Below are 18321 nucleotides of genomic sequence, written 5' to 3'. Positions count from 1 at the left end.
TTGAATGGAGTGATTCATGATATTGAAAAGACTTGAACGAAGAAGTTTAATGATCATGGTTCAATAAAAGGAATAAAATGATTATTATGATTGAATATGTGTTTGATGGGTAGGAGGTGATGTTGTATAAATGTTTAACGAAAGATATAATAATAATCCATATATGAATCAATTTGTTTAAAAAAAACGTCCATGTGAAGAATTCCATAACAACGGTGCTGACTCCTGAAGTCGGTGGAGCTCGGGCTAGGGTTTTACTAGTTTCAGCCCGTTCTTACTAGAAAACACAAAAAAGGGCGGGAGACGGGAGCATAGACCCTAATTTTAAACAAAACCCCTTTCTTTCAAGCAATTCATCGAACACTTTGATTGCAAAGGAGACAATGTCATCAATCGGGGTCCGACACCTCACTATTCTTGGAGAGTTCAAGCCATTCGGTCTTATCGCTGAAGCTCTCGACGGAAAACCTGCCGACGAGGTCACTGATGAGTATGAATACTTCCTATTTGATCCAGAAGTTACTAGACAACAAGACGAAGCCGAGTCAGCTGACAACGAAGCGTCGTCTTCATTGAGTGATCGAAGCGATCACGAGCTATTCATTAGAGGAAATCGGTAATTTCATCATTTTTAGTTGTTGTTTCACTATTCTTTCTCGAATTATAGCTATTCATTATGCTTAGCGATTGCCTTTTAAAAGTTATAGACAGTACAACATGGAATAATAATTACATGTTGTGTACTAGAGAACGCCCTATCTGAAATACAAATCAGTTGCATCACAGTTAGAAATCCAGTAAATTTAATCATGCTACTGTTAATGGTGAACAACACCGATTTTATGCAGTGTAACACCCCACCTTCTGCAATTATAGTCAGAGCATGTCTGCATTGTATTCGTCCAAGAAGTCAAATTGCTCCTCCGTTCATTTTGAATTACAGGAATTCGAATTATTAAGATGGGTATAGGTTAAATGTATACTTTTGTTTCTAGGTAAACATTGGTGTGAGAATTAGATCTAAGTATACTGGGGGCTGTCTACTTTATTAGCTAGGAATACACAGTAATCTACAGATACAAAGCTGGATGCCTACATCTAGAAGAAATGCCTGCATGTTTTCCAGAGTTTAATTGTTTGATGCTTCTGCAAATTTGTATGGCTACTACTATTAGTCCATATATCGGGGGACTCAAAGATCTAAAAGTTTTATTTTTTCATGTGGATACTGGTTTAACATAATACATAGATAGATACCTGATAATGTAGACCACTCTACATTGTTGTTTCTTTGCACATGATGCATAAATTCAACAGCTAGGCACATAGCTAGAGATGCATTTTTTTTATTACATCAACCATCTGCTAAAGTGTAAAGTTTCTTACATGCATACATACAGGTGCACAGCATACATACATATATTGATATGTATGTTTGACCAACATGTATGTATGTATATTCAACACCTATTAGCTCAAGTTTTCAAACTATTCTATTTGTAAAGTTTGCACAACATTACTGACAGAGAATAATAGTCTCAGTAAATTACAACAATCCAGTAAGGTAGATGATTTAGTTAAACACCACTCTATAAGATCTTGGAGTGCAAATGATTAGTACAACAAAAGGGAAAAATATGTTTATTTATTGAACTTATGTAATCTAGGGGGATCCTAAGACTATGCTGTTGGGAGTGAAGACTCTGAGTTCTTTGATCTTGGCCGAGTTTATGGCTTGTTATTTATTGTCTCTCTCTCTCTCTCTCTCTCTCTCTCTTGTGGGTCAAGTAAGGATATTCAAAACTGGCTTGGTGGCATTATTGTGTTAGAGAGACTATCTTTTTCACCATTGTTTTTTTTGCTAGCAGGATAATATGGACAGTAGGAGCAAGAGTGTACAAGAGATTCACCTTACCTGGGCCAGTTATTATGGTATTTCTTTTTTTGCTTTTTTAGCTCATTGTGCTTGATGTAGCAAACAGTGTTGTAAAATTCCCGACTAGCCCCCAACTAGTCTTTGATTAGTCCCCAGGTACTTAATCCCCACCCAGGCATATAATGAAGCTGTATGAGCTGATGAAGTTCCAACACCTTGAAGAAGTTTTAGATCGATAGACACGTTCTGAGGAAAAACCAATGTTGTACTATTCATATATACATGTTTGCTTATGATATCAGTCATAATTACCTTACCTATTTTGTTTTTATATTAGTAATATATATATATATATATATATATATATATATATATATATATATTTTATAAAACTAATTGATTTTCCTTGGTCAGTTGACCTAGTGCTGCCTCGGTTTTTGCAACATTGGTAGCAAGTGATCTCCTGACATTGCTTTGACTATGTTGCTCCTTATGTGCATTGCTCATAACTCATTTATTTTTAAGATGAAAAGGGTTACCTTCATTCTTGTTGATGTTTAGGCCTGCTGGTGTCGTATGGGAGATTTGTCTGAAGCTTGTCTTTGTGTTCTACAAGTGGATAGTTTGACTGTCTATAGCACATCAGGTTTGTAGATCTATCAGTTCCCTCTGTAGAAATTCTATCAATAAATTAAAGTTATAGTTATTATGAAGCATAAATAATAGAGCAGGTTAATGTCTTCTTTCAATTGGTTTTGCCTTCTTTGTTTTTTTCATTTTTATAATACAATGCAATTGATTTAAGCAGCATTTTGGCTAGTTACCGACTTAAAACAATGTATTCTGTTATATTTTGGATCTACTGATTATTATTTTAAGAATCTTACATTAGCCATGCCAATCTTACTATCGAATAGAAGTGGCCATTTATTTCCATTTTAAAGGATGATGCTCTTTTTGGCAGGTGATGCGGTATCTATTCCTCTTCCTCGTGCTGTTGCATCGATATGGCCTCTTCCATCTGGTCTACTTCTCCAACAGACAAATGAATCAAATTCATCAACACATTCTCTTTTTTCATCTTCAAGTCCATTACTAACTGCCCTTGATATACCTCGCTCAAAAAAAGATATGGGTTACAGTCCTCAACAAACTTTTAATCTAAGAAGTTCATGGGATCATATGATTAAGGTCGATAGAGCTTCCGTGTCTTCACATCTGATTTTAAAGGATCCGCTGGAAGAACCACAGGTCTGTAAACACTTCTCCTTTTTAACAAATGAAGATGGATTATTTCAAGTCTTTTCAGTCTTGTTTCTTCTCTCATTTGTTTAAATAGCTGCATTAGGCATGCATATTTGAATGTTCAATCTTCTTCCTGTTAATCTTTTTTACTATTTTGTGGCTAGCCAATCCATATTGAGGAAAGAGGGAAGTTAAACACCATGAAGGAATATGATGAGAAGACAATATGGACTAGTGATCTTATTCCGCTTATGGCATCGTATCATAAAGGTTTTCTCATTCTGTCCTCTTTGCTTACACTTTTATATTCAAGCATAGCAGCCTAGAGAAGCTAATTTGAGTTTTATTCTCACATGCATTGGATATGGTTTTCTTTCAGGAAAGATGCAACATTCCCTATGGACTGCAGAAGTTATGAATTCCAACCTCGAAGCTGTGGATTCTGTACTTCCTGATGTAATGTTATCTAAGAAGTTCTTTTTTCGAAGAATATGGCAAGGGAAAGGTGCACAAACAGCTGCAAGTGAGGTGACACATTTCATATGCATTTCTATGATGTCTTTTAACACTGGACTTGATGTTTTGCTATCATCAATCACTCTATGTAATGCATTCTCATGTATTCATAAGTTAAAATCGACATTTTATTAATAAATAAAATATAGAGCGAGTGAGGGAAAGCAAACAAAGTAAGGAGTGAGGAAGGCATGCTAGTGGTTTATATTGTTTTTTCACTACTACTTGTGATTGAAACCTTATTTTCTATTGGAATGGCATGATTTGGTTTGTTTTTAATTCGTCTGACATTAGTAAACTATTTACCTAGTGAAAATTAACCAATAAATGCATACGATTATGTCCACTATATCATTAATCTTATTTTCTTTACTCCCTATCGTTACTCATTGGATAAATGAATTCCTTTACTGTATGTAAATGCTTCTGTATGCTTTCCAAACGAGCCAGTTTACGAGTGTAACTTTCTATTAAACTTAAGGGCCTTGAATTTTCATGAACTTGGGTTTTCATATTCGTGGACTGTTTTTCAGATGAAAAGATATATGAATATCAACACTCTTTTGTTTTGCTTTCAACTGATCCACATTAGTGTTTAGTCGTTTTAATTATGTCTCGTATCTTATTTTTTTGGAATGATTTTATACAGGTTTTTTTGGCAACAGATAATGATGCAACTCCCATTATTTGTTTCCTTCTTCAAGAACAAAAGAAGTTATTAGCGGTGAGGCTTCAGTGTGTTGAACTCAACAGTGAGATCCTCTATGATATTAGACCTGACATGAGCTGGAGCATACCAGCCATTGCAGCAGCACCTGTTGTTGTAACTCGCCCAAGGTAGGGGATGCCCATCATTGCTTTTGTTTAATGATTGCTGTAGTTGGTTATTATTTCATAACTCGATAATGTTATATAGACCTTGTTTCACTCTTTTTGTTATTCTTTCCAGAGTTAAAGTTGGACAGCTCCCCTATCGAGATATCATTGTTTTGGCTCCTGAAAACACTCTTGTACTTTATGTAAGCTGGTTAAGTTTGTTGCTCTTGCCATCTAGTTGTTATGATCAATAACTTTGTTAACAGTATATATATATATATATATATATATATATATATATATAGAATATTTGTGTGTGTATATAAGTAAAAGAAAAAGCTCAAAGAAACGTTTGTCTTTTTGTGTCTCCAAGTGCTTAACATTTTATAGTGAACTTATATGATCTTTACTTAATTAGTCAGGGAAGCAATGCTTGTGTAGATATGTCCTTCCTTCTTTTCAAGACCATGGTGATGTTTCACACAATGTCAAGCCACTGGAAGCACCGACTGCTTTCCAAGATGTAAAAGTTGTTGGATTGGCTGATGCTGTTGAAGGGAGAATCAATGTCATTGTAAATAATGGACAGGTTTGATATCAGCTCACATGCATATGTTCTCACTTGCTAAACTTCTTTCAGTTAACTGTTACATTTTTTTTTTCCATTTTATTATTACAGATGCTCAGGTGTACTTTTCGTAGATACCCTTCATCATCATTGGCAAATGATTGCATCACAGCAATGGCCGAGGGACTTGAAGCTAATTTATATAATCATTTTGTGGGTCTTCTTTGGGGCAATGGTGATTCAGCTTATCTATCTAAGGTGGATTCTCCTGTTGATACCGAATGGGAGTCTTTCTGCGCTATCATATTATACATTTTTGGGAAAGATAGGAAAAATCCTCAGATACATTCAGGTTCATCATGGGACTTTCTTGTCAACAGCAGCTTTCACGAGAAATATTCTAAATCTCATTTCATGAGTGGATTTTCTCGTAGAATATCACTTCAAAGTGATCAATCACGTACTGCTTCTCAACACCTGGATACTTCCCACACAGTTGAATCTTTATTAGAGATTCTTGATTTACTACATGCAGTGTATGAAAGTCTGAAACTTAATCATCTTCGTAAAAGGTACCCTTTTCATTTTCTTTTTATTATTTCCTCTCTTCCACTTGATGCATGGAAGTTATCCTGTATATCCATGTTTTTTCAGGGATCTAGGGCTTCTTGTTGCTCTGTTATGTGAAGTTTCAAAGTTTTTGGGGGAATCCGGTTACCTGGACTATTATATACGTGACTTTCCTACTCTTTCAAGAAAGTACTCTTTTCACCAAACTTCACCATCTCAAAGAACTCCTCCCAGTTTGTTTAGGTGGCTAGAGAACTGCTTGCGACATGGCTGTACATCCACCAGCAGTGCTGATCTTCCAGATCTGATGCGTAAAGATGGAAGTTCTGTTGTGAGTTGGGCCAGGAAGATAGTTTCATTTTATAGCGTGTTATGTGGTGGAAAAATTGAAGGAAACAAACTGTCATCTGATGTTTATTGTAAGTTTGCTACTGGATCAGCTTCTTCTCCCGAGGAACTAACTGTACTTGCAATGGTTGGAGAAAGATTTGGATTGCAACAACTAGACTTGCTGCCTGCTGGTGTATCACTTCCCTTGAGACATGTAAGTTATGTTTTGAGTTTTGTATTACCTTTATATGTCCAAATAACTTGATGTTATTATCTACAAAACTTATAGGTACTAGACAAGTGTCGGGAATGTCCACCTACTGATTGGCCTGCTTCTGCTTATGTTCTTCTTGGGAGGGAAGACCTCTCTTTGTCTTGTTTAGCACACTCGAATAAATTCACAGAAATTAATTCCTCCAACACCGTGACTTCTGTTTCCATGTCTACACCTTACATGCTTCATCTACGCCCAGTTACCATTCCTTCTTCAGTTAGTGATGCGACTGGATTGGATAATTCAAAACTTGAGGATACAGATTCTGTGGATGGATCTACAATTGATGGCATGGAGCATATTTTCAACTCCAGCACACAGTTGCGGTATGGTCGTGATCTGCGACTAAATGAGGTTTGTTTAAGTTTATTTTTTGTAGAATATTTCACCCTCTTTTGATTCGATGTGGGTATAACATCCTTATGCATGCTGTTACTTCTAAATCGGTATACCATCCTTTACGTGTTTTGCTTCATTCTTGAACTTATTTATGTTGGCAGGTTAGACGGCTTCTATGCTCTGCAAAACCTGTGGCGATTCAAACACCTGTTAACCCTACCGCATCTGATCAAGATCTTCAACAGGTAATCTTTTTCTTTTCCTCTTATCTCTTAAAAGAGTAGAAAAATATCTAGCGATGACAGCTATCTGTTTTCTTCTGTTCTTGTTGTGCAGGCTCAGTTATGGCAGCTTGCGCAAAGGACAACTGCTCTTCCTGTTGGTCGTGGTGCATTTACCCTTTCAACCACATGTACTTTGTTGACAGAGGTAAGTCCCTTTGTGATTATGGTTTTTTTTTGCCTCTTTATTACTGTGTACCTAAAAGAGAGAGTTTAACAACCTCCTTTGAAATTTTCCGCAGGCGCTTCCTGTCCCTAAATTGATGTTAGCAGGTCGATTGCCTGCCCAACAAAATGCTACTGTATGTTTATTACAACTCTTTCTTTCTTTTTTTATTTCAATGTTTTCCAACAGCTTTGAGACCACATGAACTGAGAAACTAGTAGATAGGTGTACCACTGAAGCTTTGTTTTGTTGCTTCCCGAGATCCAGTATCAGGGTTTCAATTTCAACTTTAACATTCAATTTTTCTAGATACTTTTTGTTTCAATGGCTATACCAAGTACCAAATTAGATTTATGTCGTGCATGCCTGGGAAACACTTTAAAGGAGAAAAAAAGAACACGACTTTTATAGGCATATTGTTGTAAGCTACCTATATTTTTGGATAAAGACTTTGGAAGTCATGCTTATTGTTTCGTGAAAAAAGGGAATATTTATATGTACATTAATTAAATCTTACTCTTTTCATGCTTCATAGGTTAACTTGGATCCGAATATAAGGAATATACAAGAACTTAAATCCTGGCCTGAGTTTCACAATGCTGTAGCTGCTGGCCTACGGATGGCACCTCTCCAGGTTTGTTGTTTTTTCTGAAAATAATGTACACAGCTTAATTCTTCTGTGTATGTGAAAATAACTATATTGTTGATTATTCTCTCAAAATCTGAGAGGGTTTTTTTCGTCTGACATGTCAGTTTCCCATGATTTATTTTGTTGGCCCATTTTATCTTATCTTTGCTTCTGGATTCTAGTAATGAAGCATTATCCTTTCAGGGTAAAATGTCAAGGACTTGGATTGTCTACAACAAACCTGAGGAACCAAATGTTACCCATGCAGGTCTTTTACTTGCTCTGGGTTTGCATGGTCACTTGGATGTTCTGAATATAACTGATATATATCAGTATTATTCACAGGTATGGTGTTATCATTATGATCTATCCTTTTTTGTAGCATCAATTTCCATTTTGATATTTTACCTTAGTCTGGATGTTCAAACGTATTAGGTTAGTTATTTTAGAGATTTTAATGAGTATTTGAAGGGGGTCACTTGAAGTTTTTTTGGATATCTCTTTTTCCATGTTCATTTCATCTGTATAGTTGATAATTTTTTTTGAAACCAAAGTTGATTGTATGCTGATATAAGCTACATTTCATTACACAAAGCTATCCTTCAATACTCGCCTTTTCTGGAACATTTTTATCGCACTTTAATATTAAGATATTGTTGTAACAAGTTATTCCATTGTCTCCTTGCATTGTACTAGAAGGATGTTAATATTGTCCAGACTCGAGCTACATGTTTCTGAAAACTGCCAGGTTACAAGGATGCATATGTGATAAGGAACTTTGGCGAGACATAAATTGATTTGATAATTTTGGATGAACATCAGAAATGGCTTAAGTTCATTTATATTAACTTCTTTTAGGTTACGTGATGAATTTTCAATATAAATGATTTACAGGCTTGAATGACCAACAAACTTATAATGCTTTCATTTCATTCTTCTTTATAATGCTACACATGAGTATGACAGCGTATATAGCACTCAAGTTGCACCTTTGATCAAATTCCCATATTTCTTTCTACTTACTTGAATAAGGCATCAACACCATGTCATAGAGTTGCATAGAAAATTACCAGTGATGTACTCTATGTAATGTTTTCGTCTTTTTAGGAACATGAGAGCACTACAGCAGGACTAATGCTTGGACTTGCTGCATCTTATAGAGGAACAATGCAGCCGGCAATATCAAAGGTTAGTCATGTGATTTTTGTACCATAATTTTCTACATATTAAAATTTATATCCCTCATTTTTCTTTAATTTTTAATGCTAGTCTTTTGTTATGGAGGAACTATGCAGAATATATTGTTTTCGTCACTAGTAAGGCCATCTCCAACCCACTTCCATTTCCCCCCCAAAAAAATAGAGTAAAAAATAGGGTAAATAGTGTTTCATCTCCAACCCTACTCCATTTTTTACCCCAAAAAGAATATATTCCATTCTTCTAAGTTATATAAATTGTCAAACACACCCCTTCTATTAATTTGGTTTTAACAAATATATAATCAATATTTTTTTCATTACAATAATATTAAATAAATAAGATTATATTTATAATACTTAATTATAAGCTTTTGTAAAATACGTTATCGTGTTTTAAAATTTCAATATGTATTTAAATTTTAATATGAATTTGATAAACAAAAAACAAACTTTATATTTATAATTAATTAATATAATTTAATATATAACACAATATTATATAAGTATTAAATATTACATTTAAATTATAATTAGTAGATAAAAAAACCAAAAATGTATAAATATATAAAAAGAGGGACTAAAAGCGACAACTCAAAGATCATCCCCATTTTGGGGGAAATGAATAGTATAACACCAAATATGGTGTTATACTATTCATTTCCCCCAAAATAGGGGAATAAATGGGGTAGGGTTGGAGAGGAATGGGGGAAGAAATAGAGAAAATAATGAAAAATGGGAGTGGGTTGGAGATGCTCTAAGAAAATCGATTTTTCAGATCCAGTTTCTTAAATCACCTACATTTCTTTGTTTTTGATGCTAATTTTCTATCATTTTTTGCCATTGGCCTAACTGTAGCTAGTCATTTAAAAAAAAAAAGAATACTTTTCTAATTTTCTTGATGAATTCTGGGAACCACTATTCAGAACTGAAGCACTTTGGTTTAGCTTCTATATACATTTGCTTTTGCATTTAGACATGTTGCTGATGCTTTAAAATCCACCAAAACCATTATTCTTTTGCAGTCTCTATATGTACACATTCCAGCTCGCCATTCATCTTCCTTTCCGGAACTGGAATTACCAACCCTTCTTCAGGTAATGCATAACCATATTGCTATTAGTACTCGTGTAATATATACTTCCATTTAAAAAATAAGCCACCCTCCCTTTAAATGGGACAGTTACACATGGCTTTTATTACATATATAACATTCATGACTATTTAGCTAGGGCATCTCATGAAACCTACACTACCACATACATGATAGTCACATTCTAATATTGTTTTCAAATTATATCCATGTTTTTTCAACTTTATTCCTTTTCATGTCCAGATACTTAGAAAATAGTAGTTTGAATATATTGTTTATTTCACCAATTTTCAGTCAGCAGCGCTTGTCTCGGTTGGGCTTCTTTACGAAGGGTCTGCACACCCACAAACAATGCAAATTCTTCTGGTGAGTTTCCATGTCTTTACTGTCTCCATTTGTAATGACTGTTAGCTGTTATTTTAATACATGGTTGCATTATTCAGTTTTTTCTGCCAGCTCTTAAGTTTATAAACTTTTACAGGGTGAGATAGGGCGTAGAAGTGGAGGAGATAATGTACTTGAAAGGGAAGGATACGCTGTATCTGCTGGATTTTCCTTGGGTCTTGTTGCTTTGGGTATGTTGTTTTATCAATCACACATTCTTGAAGTTGGACTTGTTTCTTAATTTTGGTCTCTTTAACTGAAGGGCGTGGGCTAGATGCGACTGGTTTCATGGATACATTAGTTGGGAAGTTGTTCCAGTATGCAGGCAGCAAAGAGTTTCATCATGTAAGTGCTCTTTGAATATGCTCATCACATTTATTCTACAAGATTTCAATTATCAGTACTCATTTCACTATACTTTGAAGATGACTAGAATTAATATTTAATGTAGTTGACTTTTTTTTTTTTTTTTTTTTTTTTTTTTTTTTTTGTTAAATTGGCTTTTCTCAGGAAAGATCCCATCTCTCCAACGGATCAATGGATGATCACAATCGTGGTTCTGGGCAGGTTGTGCTTTTTACTTGTTTTTGTTAGAAAATTGATTACCCTTTCTCTCTTTTCATTAATTTTCTGTTGCTTGCAGATGATGGATGGAACCCAGATCAATATAGATGTAACTGCACCTGGAGCTATAATTGCTTTGGGTCTAATGTACTTAAAGGTAACTCTTTGGCAGGAAGGATGACTATATATATTTTTGTTCATGATTTTACGTCAGCTCTGTTCTCAAGATTTACAACTTTGAAAAAATATTCTGATGACAGACTGAATCGCAAGCGATTCTATCCAGGCTTTGTATCCCACAAACACATTTCGAATTGCAATATGTGAGGCCCGACTTCATAATGCTCCGTGTCATTTCCCGTAATTTAATAATGTGGAGCAGGTACTACTATTTAAAATTCATATGCTACATTAATATTCCTGCTGGCTATACGTAAAGAGTAAGAGATCTCTTTAAACACCTTGCATTTTTTTTAGGATTCATCCATCAGAAGATTGGATTCAGGGTCAGATACCCAAAGTTGTCTTGAATGGCATCGAAGGTCTCACAGATGAGATGGAAATGGACAGTGAAGCAGTTGTTAAGGCGTATGTGAATATTGTTGCTGGTGCATGTATTTCACTTGGTATGTGATCCTTGAAATTGAACAGCTGTTTAATTTATTGTTTATTTGGATTAAATATATTCCCATTAATGTTGCCAGGGTTGAGATTTGCTGGTACAAAAGACGGAAATGCCCAGGACTTGCTTTATAGTTATGCTGTTGCCTTCCTCAATGAGGTATAATCCATTTGGTCCTAGTGCAAAAATCCATATTCTTTGACACTCTTTTTGTTAGTTTCAGCTTATTCTTATCTATATTGCAGATAAAGGCTCTACCTGTGAAAATTCTGCCTGGATTTCCAAGAGGATTGTCTCAATATGTTGATAGGGGTACATTAGAGACATGCCTACACCTCATTGCTCTTTCCTTGTCTGTGGTAAGTGCAATCTGCTTCCTTGTATCATGTGTTTTTAATTGATACTAAATTCGAGACCCAAGTATCTGAGTTGTCGGGGTATCAGGTTATGGCTGGTTCCGGGCACCTGCAGACTTTTAGATTGTTGAGATTTCTACGGTGTAGAAATTCAGCTGATGGACATGTCAACTATGGTACTCAAATGGCTGTAAGCTCTCTCTCTCTCTCTCTCTCTGAGCAGTTATGCAGCTCAGACCTTATGATGTCACATATGATTTAGATTTAAGGTTTAAATGCAAGAATTGACAATATATTTTTATCTATTTGTATAAGCATCCTGCTTCCATTTTCTTCTTTTACGACATTGTATTTTCATTATTATCTTAATTTCTGTAATTGAAAAAATTATGCATGTATTCCTTTCAGGTGAGCTTAGCTATTGGTTTCTTGTTCCTTGGTGGTGGAATGAGGACTTTCTCAACTAGCAACAGCTCTATTGCTGCATTGTTGATAACCCTTTATCCACGTTTACCCACTGGACCAAATGACAATCGCTGCCACCTTCAGGTTCTTTCCCCTTCTCTCTCTCTCTCTCTCTCTTTCTCACACACACACACACAATGGTATTTGAGAACTGGAGCTGCCTATAATTTGGGTTAGTCCTGTTTGTTCCTGTCATTTGCTTATGGATAACTGTGTAAAAGAATTATTTAAATTTACAAATTATTACAGGCATTTCGACACTTATATGTGATTGCTACGGAAGCTCGTTGGGTTCAAACAGTTGATGTGGACTCTGGCCTACCTGTTTATGCTCCTCTTGAAGTCACTGTCAAAGAAACCGATCATTATGCAGAAACAAGTTTTTGTGAGGTCACTCCTTGCATTCTGCCTGAGCGTGCTCTTGTAAGTTTCCTTTATAAATGTTTTTTTAATTCCCATTCTAAAAACATGTGACTTGCATTTTATTCGGTTTTCTGATACTGAATATACTACTGTTGCAGTTAAAAACGGTTCGAGTTTGTGGTCCTCGTTACTGGCCTCAAGTAATTGAGCTTAATCCCGAAGGTGGATATGCATACCTTCAGTTCAACTTCATGTTAACAGTTTTATACATGATGATTTGTATTTTATGGCTTGTTTATCTATTTATTGTTTTACAGAGAAACCTTGGTGGAATGGTGGGGAGAAGAAGGATCCGTTTAATTCTGGTATTCTGTATATCAAACGTAAAGTTGGAGCTTGTTCCTATGTCGATGACCCCATAGGACGCCAGTCCTTGCTTTCAAGAGCAATGCACAAGGTCTAGTGGTCTACCAACATTAAATTAATTCAAACATTATGTTTTTTTTTTTCTCACTAAAACTAAATTTGCATAATAAAACAGGTGTTTGGTTTGGGGAGCTTGAGAGGGTGTAGTAGCAGTAATAATGATGATGATGAAGCTGCAGTAAGTGTTAATCAGTTGGTGAGTACCTTCTCATCGGATCCAAGCTTGATTGCTTTTGGTGCTCTCTGCTCTGATCATTCATGGAACATCAAGTACGTAATATACCCCCTGTGCATTTTCTTTCACATATTCTCAACAAATTAATAAATAAATAAAAACCATGATTTTTGCAGATCGGATACTGATTTCCAAGAGTTTTGCTTGCAAGTGCTATTTGAGTGTGTGAGTAAAGATAGGCCAGCACTTTTACAGGTCTACTTGTCATTGTACACAACCATTGCATCTATGGCAGATGAAGTTACAAGTGGCATACCACCGCTTCTAAACGATTCTCAGTTTCTCCCCAGTTTGAAGGTAATAAATACTATAGATAAATCTCTCTTTTTGTTTTTTCTTTCAAGTTAAATGAAGGTTTTTGTGCATTAAATTCAGCTTGCACTAGCATACAATGATGCTCTGGTGAAGGGAAGATTCATGAGTTCAAGGGGTAGTATTGTCCAATCGACATTTCTAGGCTCCCTTAACAAACGTGTACAAGAGCTTCTAGCATATTCTCCATGCTTAAGAAACAACATAATACTCGATGATTACTTTAGAACAGGGAAATGGTCAGAGGATGATAACATCTCGACACTTGTTTCATGGTATCTCCAGTGGTACAACGTGCCACCACCCTCACTAATCCAAGCAGGTATCAAGAAATTAAAGTCCATACAGTCACAGACACAGACACAGAGGCAGAGGCCCTCTACAATCCCATTATTACGTTTATTATTTCCAGGTACCCATATCAATGCCATTAATGAAATCCATAAATTTATGCTCTCTGATAGATGATGAACCTAGCTACCTAATTATAATGTATGTTGTATCATTGTCACTGTCACCTGGAACATCTTAATTTGAGATGTCATAGTTGCACACTATTTTGTATAAGTGAACTAATTTATGCTCTCTGATAGATGATGAACCTAATTATTTTTAAAAGGTGACTACTTTAGTGAGTATAGTTTTAGATGTATATATATAGTATATACGATTTTCTTTTGAAGTTAAACTTTGATATGTTTACATTCTAAAACCTATGCAATGCTATTGGGTTTAAAATCTCAATTTCAAAACTTAAGACAAACTTTTTCTGAATAGTCCTAATAAAAGCTACTTCCACTTTCAGCTAATTTTCACAAAGATACCCAAAAAAAAGTTGGTCAATCTATTCTCTTAAAAGAGAGGTTACTATATGGTTGTCTTTTGTGTTGTTAACGCTTGCAATGCTCATTGGTGGAAAAATGCTCTATTTTACTTTTATTATTCCCCCTTTTTTCTTTTAAAAAGTACATGTCCTAAATATTGTATTCGATTTTTACTAGTTGTACGTATTTTTAGAGACTAAATTCCAAAACTTTTATTGTTTGTACCTTCAAAATCAATCAATATTATTAATTTTCACCCAAAATTTAGAATATGAATAAGTAATAAAAACAATGTATTTTACATGGTTGTTAATTAAATTAAAGAGGGGGGAATTGGGTATTGCCGTAAAACTAGTGAGACTCGATAGTGGAGCCGGTGGTATAGTGGACGTTGTCAAGTCCCTTAAAAGCGAAGGTGAGAATAGAAAATGTGATCCATATATATATATATATATATATATATATATATATATATATATATATATATATATATATATATATATATATATATATATATATATATATATATATATATATATATATAACATGAGTGTGAAGAAGTTTTTGAAAACTAAAATTATTAAAATCCTTTTAAGGTCATCAGTATCAATAGAGCAACCTTAAATGTGTTATATATGGGTGGATCTTCATACTATTATTAGTGCTTTTGCATTTAAACACTCTTTAAAAGTATTTTTCATAAACATTTATTTTGTGTATTATTGGAAACTTTTGGATGGCTTATTTGTATTAATGATTCATTTTGGATGGCTTATTTGTATTAATGATTCATTTTTGCCAAGACATTTGTAGGTTTTAGTATTTTGAAACGAAAAAACATCATAAATGGTCCCTGTGGTTACTCAAAATCTGAAGTTTAGTCCCTGTGGTTTAAAAACCACATATATGGTCCCTGTGTTTTCAAAACTTTTGATGTTTGGTCCTTTTTGTTAACTCCGTTAAGTTTGTCCGTCAACTGAAGGGTATTTTCGTCATTTCACCACCACAAGGACCATTTATGATGTTTTCTTTTCTTTTATTTTTTTTTAAATTAAATTTAATATCCAAGGTCCCTCTCTCTCTCTCTCTCTCTCTCTCTCTCTCTCTCTCTCCACCTGCTAAAGCCTAGACCTAGATAAAACCCTCATTTCTTTCAGCCACACAGCCGCTCCACCCTTTTTTTTTTTTTCCCATGTATCACTTCCTCATCTCCGTAATCCCCAATTTCTCCTAATTTACACTTACAATGCTTCCATTTTTGCTACCCAAAATGTCGAAGGAGATAGCAAGCACTGATCCTGAAGGAATCAACGATGTTTGTATGCCCTGGAACCCTTGGCCACACACAAAAGTCAAAGCCAGCAAGACCACCACCATCTTTGTTGCTAATTACTTCACCCACATGAAGCTTCCACGCCCTTACAAGACCACCAACATCAACCGACATATCTCTATCACTTCTTTCTCACTTCCTCCTTCCACTGTTTAACCGCCCCATTCCTTTAGTCGTTGTCTTTGGAGCTGTTAAATCCAGCAGGTGTAGCTGATTGGGAGATGATATCATCTACCTCATCGATTTAGATTCAGATTCAGATCATAGTTCGTTAATATACATCAATGTGTATTTAGGTTTTGTAGATTCCTCTGCTTCACACTTGTGTTTCATAATCGAGTTTGATAATACTTTAAATCTATTGTATCGATTTAGTTAATATGGGAAGGGATCGATATGAAAATTATGAAAAGGATTACAATTTGGATCAAGCACATATACTTATAAAATATTATCTGGGTTTTGGGTCGGGTGTACTCATACTAAGCCTGAACATTTGGTTCTTGCAGTTTCGATTGATCTTTTGAACACATATGAGAACCTAAAAAAATTCTGGTTTCGTCTATATGTGTGTTTTTTTGAGTTTTTGTTTAGATTTATAATGATTATTGTTAAAATTGGAACCAGGTGCATACAAGGAATATATGAGAGCGAGAACAGAGCAAAGGACTGTGTCTTCGTGTTTGACTGGACTTATAGATCGCCGGAGGTGGTGATGGCAAATAGAAACCTATGTTTGTGTAGGAAGACGGGGAATGAACAGTCGATCGAAAGGGACAAATATTGAGGAATCGTGAATCGGAGGTGCGAATACAAGGGAGGTGGGAGTAAGTGGGAAAAACTTAAACCTAGAATTTTTATGGAGGGAAGCTAGAGTACATCTAGGACTAATTCCAGGAGGAAGAAGATATGAGAGAGAGAGAGAGAGCTTTTGGATATTAAATTTAATTTAAAAAAATAAAAGAAAAGAAAACATCATAAATGGTCCCTGTTTGAAATGACGAAAATACCCTTCAGTTAACGGACAAACTTAACGGAGTTAACAAAAAGGACCAAACATCAAAAGTTTTGAAAACACAGGGAACATCTATGAGGTTTTTAAACCACAGGGACTAAACTTCAGATTTTGGGTAACCACAGGGGCCATTTATGATGTTTTTTCTTTTGAAAATTAATGCAAGTTGACGAAGAACATCCTTTTTGATAAGAAGCATATTGTTGTCATGTTTGTAAAATTTAGTTGTATTTTTTTTTTTTCAAAATTAAACTTAAAGAATTTTATGTTGGGGAGATATATTTCTACATTATTACAAATTTGATATTAACTTTTAAATCTGTCTTTAGAAAAACTGTTATCATGATACAAATTTGATATTAACTTTTAAATTTGATAGACTGAGGGCCTCCGCATGCTTGTCCTCCTTTCTAGATTTCATAATTTATACTTCTCCGTCCTAAAATACACTAAAATACAGACAACAATTACATAGATTAAGAAAAATATTAATTACCATTAATTTTGTTAGATAAAATGACAATTGTACCTTTTTATTGTATTTAATTCTATCATTTTGTTGCATCTAATAATGAGAGGTATTTTGGTAAAAGAAATATTTATTTTTAGAAGTAAGCTATTATTTTGGGACAAAATAAAAAAGAAACATGAACTTTAATATGAGACAAAGGAGTATTAATCAGATGGATCAATGTGTTAAATCACTTGCATTTTACACTAACTAATCAAGGTCATTTTATATATTCTCTTAGCTAGCAAAGGTGGAACATATATATGCTCATTGAACTATCCATGTGGATACTTCTATTATTCCCTTTCCTTTCCAAAAAAAGTGTTTGAATACCAATTCCAATATCATCTAATTTCTATATTTTTTTTTTCTGAAACCAACAAACATTGTTTTCCCAAAAAATGAAAAATGAAGTACGAAAAAGTATATCAACATATCAATCAGTTATTACTCAGTTGAGTTTTATAATATATTATGATTATGATAAAATCATCATGCACATAATATAATGTTTTCAATCCGCTTGAACATGCCATGCCATGCATGAGAAGTTGGCATTTGGCAAAGCAAAATAAGCAAACGAGATTTGAAATTTGTATTTGGCTTCTGTTTACGAATTGCTGGGGAACTGAATATTTCATCCCCACCAACAAGACATGGAAGCTTCAACGTCCCTCAACAACAAAACAACAACCTTTAATTGAATTCGGATCGATGAGATCACAAACAGAAACCAATGAAAATTAAACATAAATCAATAAAAAATAAACATTTAAAAGATAGATAGATAGAGAGAGAGGTACATGTATATGAACGATTGAAACTATGATGCATGGATGTATATATAGAGATGAAGAATGGTTTAGGGTTTTGATCCAACGGCCCTTATTTTTCTGTCATTGTGGGGATGAGCCATTGCTGAGGTGCCACGTTCCATTCATACTAGTGTTTCTCCTTTTTAAAGGTAGATTTTAGATTCGTACTCTAATTATTAATTAATATATGGAGAATAA

At 34.6% G+C, this 18321-nt stretch overlaps 1 protein-coding gene across 2 annotated transcripts; it reads left to right on the top strand.

The window, feature by feature from the left end:
• The first annotated feature begins 200 nt into the window (after positions 1 to 200).
• On the top strand, positions 201 to 17131 carry EMB2771 (E3 ubiquitin ligase). Of its 2 annotated transcripts, XM_079026991.1 has the most exons (37): positions 201 to 616; positions 1869 to 1932; positions 2438 to 2522; positions 2841 to 3127; positions 3286 to 3391; positions 3501 to 3649; positions 4287 to 4474; positions 4587 to 4656; positions 4872 to 5042; positions 5133 to 5593; positions 5676 to 6135; positions 6211 to 6549; positions 6696 to 6779; positions 6871 to 6963; positions 7058 to 7117; positions 7517 to 7615; positions 7814 to 7954; positions 8717 to 8797; positions 9831 to 9902; positions 10193 to 10264; positions 10380 to 10473; positions 10545 to 10627; positions 10793 to 10849; positions 10926 to 11003; positions 11107 to 11228; positions 11324 to 11472; positions 11551 to 11627; positions 11714 to 11827; positions 11913 to 12014; positions 12233 to 12373; positions 12539 to 12712; positions 12811 to 12874; positions 12970 to 13109; positions 13194 to 13348; positions 13430 to 13610; positions 13689 to 14037; positions 16410 to 17131. In XM_079026991.1, the coding sequence occupies exons 1-37, from the start codon at positions 384 to 386 to the stop codon at positions 16496 to 16498; spliced, it is 5484 nt and encodes a 1827-aa protein (XP_078883117.1). In that variant the 5' UTR covers positions 201 to 383; the 3' UTR covers positions 16499 to 17131. The 2 variants fall into 2 exon arrangements, with proteins under 2 accessions (XP_078883117.1, XP_078883118.1); XM_079026992.1 differs by lacking the exon at positions 16410 to 17131 and having other exon boundaries at positions 13689 to 14243.
• Positions 17132 to 18321: the final 1190 nt, after the last annotated feature.

This window comes from Lactuca serriola, chromosome 2 (genome assembly GCF_051521515.1).
Source record: "Lactuca serriola cultivar US96UC23 chromosome 2, Lser_US96UC23_V15, whole genome shotgun sequence".
NCBI classification, from domain to species: Eukaryota; Viridiplantae; Streptophyta; class Magnoliopsida; order Asterales; family Asteraceae; genus Lactuca; species Lactuca serriola.
The sequence above is the reverse complement of the archived record's forward strand: the minus strand, read 5'-3'. Positions and strand labels throughout refer to the sequence as shown.